The sequence below is a fragment of the Populus alba genome, chromosome 2 (genome assembly GCF_005239225.2).
Source record: "Populus alba chromosome 2, ASM523922v2, whole genome shotgun sequence".
In the NCBI taxonomy this organism is placed as follows: Eukaryota; Viridiplantae; Streptophyta; class Magnoliopsida; order Malpighiales; family Salicaceae; genus Populus; species Populus alba.
The window spans coordinates 6,412,960-6,418,442 of record NC_133285.1 but is presented as its reverse complement, the minus strand read 5'-3'; the positions used below and the strand labels follow the sequence as shown (position 1 = coordinate 6,418,442).

At 33.2% G+C, this 5,483-nt stretch overlaps 1 protein-coding gene across 1 annotated transcript; it reads right to left on the bottom strand.

Annotated features, from left to right (window-relative positions):
* Window positions 1–1,039: 1,039 nt before the first annotated feature.
* Window positions 1,040–3,160, bottom strand: LOC118028079 (protein BRASSINAZOLE-RESISTANT 1). The gene is made up of 2 exons (XM_035031601.2): window positions 2,706–3,160; window positions 1,040–2,213 (listed from the first exon to the last, which is right to left on the bottom strand). Exons 1-2 carry the CDS (start codon window positions 2,958–2,960, stop codon window positions 1,515–1,517), a joined length of 954 nt encoding a protein of 317 aa, XP_034887492.1. The 5' UTR covers window positions 2,961–3,160; the 3' UTR covers window positions 1,040–1,514.
* Between the last annotated feature and the right edge of the window lie 2,323 nt (window positions 3,161–5,483).

The following is a 5,483-nucleotide window of genomic DNA, read 5'->3' as shown; positions in this document are numbered from 1 at the left end:
TGCAAATGATGAACGAAATAGAAATCTAAAGCAAAAACATTTCTATCCATATAAAAATAAAAAATTCATTCTCTGTGAGCACCTTTTTTTCTTCTCTGGCGACAACTAGAGATTCTTTCTTGAGGGAAGAAAGGTTTTTGTTGGATTAGATTTGGGTGAGATGAAAATGAGTTGCAGCAGGATCGTGTTTTTTTCAGCTGAATCTCATGTGTATATATAACTTAAGCTGAAGCCTATTATTACTCTTCACGGAAAAAATTAAGTTACAAGAAATTTATTGCCATTGCAGCCTTAAAACTTGAAGAAATTATGAGGTAAGATCCGAGCAGTGAGATCCTCCTCCCCTCTCATGTTAAAAAAAAAGGTGTACAAAAATTATTAATGAGATCCCTTTTATGTTGAATAAAGGAATATAACTTCAGCTATATCAAATGATTTTTTTTCCCATAATATAATAGTTTTTTAAAATAATTTTAGCTTAGAGATATATTAAATAACTTTTTAAAAAAATATTTTTAATATCAACATATCAAATAATATATATATATATATATATTAAAAATAAATTTTTAAAAATATCTTTTAAATCATAGTTTTAAATGCTAAAAAAATTTAAAAAAAAAAAAGAAGAAGAAGGCGAAGCCCTCACATTATTTAGTCAATGTTAAGCAGGTGGGTTTGATGAGGGGCTCGATGCAACGCCCAAACCTGGAAATCTTTTGTACTGGCGAATCATTGCATTCAGCTTGGAGGATAACACGATGACCGAAGCCACGTGGTGCAAATGATAAGCTAAATAGAAATTTAAAGAAAATAGATACGGATGGAAACCAGACCCCTCTGGCTAGACAGCAGATAACATTGCTACATAACAACCATTCATGTAATCTGCATCCCTCGTTATTTAAACTCCTAATTCCCATTCCCTTGTTCTAATATTGATGAATCTCTACACGAGTGAACGTGGGTTTTGTCGGGCAATGCCATTCAAAGGCCAGCCTCATTTGATGAGTATGCGATGTGCTGAGGATCATGAACATCGCATACAGTATCCATGGCAACAGATTTGAAAGACAAAGAAAGTAGCACTGAAATACAAAGTTGTGTTTGTAACAAGATACATCCATTAACCTAACGAAGTAAAACATCAACAAATGGTTTAATGTTGTCAGCAGGTTCTTTCAAAGTTCATAACAAATAGAAAAAACTTCTCGATCACACCCAGAAATATCCCACAGTATCTACATGTAATGCTTGTGAAACATTCCAAACAATTCAACTGGCAAATTTAATCATCAAATAAGTAAAAGAAACAGAAACCATGAAAAGTTACTTCCTTTCAAGAACCAGGATTGGTTAAGGAAATGCACTTCGTGCCAAAGTAACTAAGCCATGCATAGGAAATGCTCTTCCAGACCAAGCTTGTGAACCACAAACTGGGAAAAAGGATATCTTCACTTTCATTCCTGCATTTCATTGCCATCACTTTTACTGATACGTAGCACCAGTTCACTCTAACTCCGAGCCTTGCCACCTCCAAGTGTGAGCTCTAGATCATCTAATCCAACTTCATGAATCCTCTCTCCTTCCCATGGTTTCACCTGTTCGCTACCAAACTCAAAATCCATTGACATTGCATTATCTTTGACCAGATTGTTGGACAAAATTTGCTGAGCCACAGGTTTCACAAGATTATAGGTAGGAGAGGTGGGCATTGCTGCAGCCACAGAAGGAGCAAACTTTTGAAAGCTTATCCACTGACCAGACTCAACAGTGGATGAATCAGACTCGTCACATTCAGGTATAGTGGCTGGAGCATGAAACTGACGGTGAGTTGGGCTAGCTGGGGCAGACACTGCATTGAAAGGGTAACTGAAGGATGCCATGGATTGTTTAGCAATAAAATCCCAGTTAGGAATTGGCTTGGGATTTCTTGAGGTCGGGGACGAGAGAGGTGGGGTTACAGGTGCACTGTTTGAGATTCGGAGAGGAGGAAGAGACAACGGAATGGCACTTTGAAGGAATGGAAGGAGATTAGAAGAGACATTGTTATCACCACGAGTGGGGCTAGGAAATGACGAGGAGGAGGGACTGACTTGATAGGAAGGAATCGGGCTGGGAAACGATGAAGATAGCGGACTCGGATTTTGGGATGAGTATGGGGTTGCTCTCATTGATGAACCTACTATCTCTATTGGAGGTGGCCTGTGTCCCTGGACAATAAAAATGAATCAAGCATGGAACACAAAGGGTCATAAAAACCTTAAACACTGGTGAAATAGTTTCAGATAGAGCAAAAAACAAGTGATTAAAATGAGATAACAGCAATTCAAGCTTAATTAATTGGATTTAAAAACAGAGGAAGACCATCTTCTTTAATTGATCAGTGATGGTTAATCACACTGACTGGATTCGATGAATTTAGAGTTCCTTAAAACAGAAAAGAAACACGGATTAAAGCACTTTTTTACTAACATTTTAAGCTTCAATTGACCAGCTGTAAATCTTAAATTCCCCAATGCCTTCAAATCAAAACCTAGTGCCAATTAAGCTTGAGAGGAAAAAAGAAAACAGATACAAAAGAGAGTGTTCAGCAGAGATAGAAGCTTGATCTAACTAGGAAAGGAGGAAAAACAAGATGAATCAAAAGCAACAAGTACAGATCCATGAAAAGAAAAACAAGGGCGCGTGTGTGTGTAGCATACCTTGCGATAAGTAGTCCCGTCCTCTTCAACAACCCAACCAGCCTCAGCACAGAGAGCTTTTAACACCTCATTATTGTCACAATATTTGGGCAAATTATAATTCCCTTGAGCCCTTAACCCAGTAAATATTTTTGCAGCTATGGCTCTTCTCCTCCTCTCCCTCCTTCTATTATTCTCTCTCTCCCTCCACGACGGCTTCCTCCTCGTAGTTGCCGCCGCTGCAGCTGATGTAGAAGTGGCCCCATCTGACGTCATTTTCCGACAACAGACCACCCCACTATAGACTCTAACTCTAACTCTCTCTCGGCTAAAAGGAAAGAGCAGGGAAGCAGAGAAGAGAAGGTCACGAGGAAGAGGCTTTCAAATGTTAATTGGCTGGGAAGTATAGTAGAAGAATCTGTCTGTCTTGGGGTTGTTTTATTTCTTTATTTATTTTAATAAAGTTTTAGGATGAACGAGAAAGGAGGGGAAAAAAAAGAAAAAAGAAAAAAGTCAAGTATGGTAAGAGAAGTGGTGGTGGTGGGGGTGTGTTTTTCATATCAGTGCATGAAAAGGTTTTGTATTAAAGGTGCCCTTATTTATATTAAAAAAAAAAAAAGTGATTGTAATTGTTGCGATACAAAATTAGTGGCCGAGCCAAGCTTTTTTTCAGCCTTAAAAAAAATATATATATTATATATATATATAAAGTCAACCCGATCCAATCTTTAAGCTCGTGACCTAAAAGGTTAAGAAAATGTCTATCAATAAAAAAATAAAAATAAAATATGATATAATTATTAATAAAAATTTATTAAAAACAAAAAAATAGCAATTAAAAGAATACGGATCACATATGACATAAAATAAAATGAACTAAAATATTGAGGGATGCAATTGAAAAAATAATTCAATTAAGAGAATGATATAAAATATTAAGGGATGCAATTAAAAAGATAATTTAATTAGGATAATTATTAAAGAATTATAAATAAAAAGAATAGTGGTAAAATATGAAAGGTAGAAAAATCAAAGTAGGGTTAAATCGAAAGAAAACTCCAATTCTATGGATTATTCAAAATAAAACAAACAACAATAAAATAAAAAGAGTAAAGACCAAATCTAAAAGAAAAAATTAAAGGGTTGCTTTGAAAATGTGTAAGGGAAGGCTTTGAAACTAAAGAGAAGAAAGCAAAAAAATAGAAACAGTCATTGGCACCAAACTCTACATTTTTTTTTCTTTGCACAACATATGTGAATGGAGGCGACATGGTGGGTATTAAAACACCGTCGTTGAAGCTAGAGTTCAACTGTTGGAAGGTGTTGTACACGCTGTTTAAAGAGTGTGGGATCATCCATGCACGTCCGTGTCAGTCTCACTCTAGTTGACTTTTTAAGTTAAATAATATTTTGTATATGCCAAACTATTAACCTCTTTTTTTGTAGTTTCTTTTAACTAGATATACTTGCCAATGCGTTGCCGCAACCGAACAATTTTTTTTATTGTAAAAGAAGTGATAGGTTAATAAAAATTCAAGTGCCAAGTTATTGGTTAAATTGATAATTTAAAAAAAATAACAAAAAAAAAACTATACCCGAGCCTATTCGGATTATCAAACAACTTAATATTAAATTAATTGAAGGAAATCTGAATAAAAATGAGTCAAACTTCAAAAAAATATATATATCAGCTTCAGAAGGGGAAAATCAAGCAAACCTAGACAAAACTCTTAAACCTAGTTTAATCTAAAAAACTTGCAACTTGTTAAATCATAAACCCGAGTTTAATCAAGAATCTTAAATGTCATCCAATTTATTTTGAAAGATGGAATCGTTGAAAAAACTATTAAAACAAAACTTGCAAAAGAAAACAAACATAAAAAATAGGTTAAAATCTGACATGAAAAAACCAAATGAGGATGATATCTAAAAAAAACAAGTTATTGCAAGCAAACATAAAATGAAATTAAAAGAATTAGGACCACACTTGAAAGATTGAAAAATTATAGAGGGTGAAAATAAAAATCATTTGTAATACGATAGATTATTTATAGACTAAAAAATAGTAGGGCCCAAACAGAAAAAGAATTGTTGAGTGTTAACCCAGTATAATTAAATCGGAAAAAAAAGAAAAAAAAAAAAGACGACATCAATTTAGAAAAAGGTAAAAAAAAAATACAGCAAACCTCTTAAACTTGGTTGAATTTCTAAAAGTCACATCCTGTGAAATTTTTTATCTATATTTAATTAAGAAGCATAATTCTCAACAAATTTAATTGTAAAGGACGAGATTGGTAGAAAAACATTAATAAATAGACTTGTAAAAGCAAAAACAAAATAATAAAGATAAAATTTGATAGAAGAAACCCAAGAATGATGTAATTTAATGAAAAAACAAATCCCAAATAAAATAAATATCAATTAAAAGAATAGGTATCAAATTTTAAAGAAAAAATCATAGAGGAAAATTAAAAATATCTATAAAAACAAAGTAAACCCGAATAAACATCCTCACTATGATCAAATCTTAAAAAGCTCGCAATCTATGAAACCCTGGATTCGAGTCCTATCAAGAAAGTTATTATAAGCCAATTTAAAAATATAAATTTTAAAAAATTGTCAAAAAAAAAGGTCTCAAACAAACTCAACAATCAACTTGAGTTAACAAATCAAACATGTGACATAAGATATGAAATTGAGATGACCATATAAATAGGAAAGCAAAAAAAAAAAATGCTGCCAAAAAATATATTCGAAAAAAATACTTTAAAAATACATAAGTCAACATGTGCTAATTCT

Bases quoted from the DNA above. Each gene is read 5' to 3' on its own strand.
- LOC118028079 (XM_035031601.2), bottom strand. From the start codon at position 2,960: ATGACGTCAGATGGGGCCACTTCTACATCAGCTGCAGCGGCGGCAACT. The intron at 2,214-2,705 runs GTATGCTACACA...TTTATTGTCCAG, and splicing joins ACGGGACTACTTATCGCAAG to GGACACAGGCCACCTCCAAT.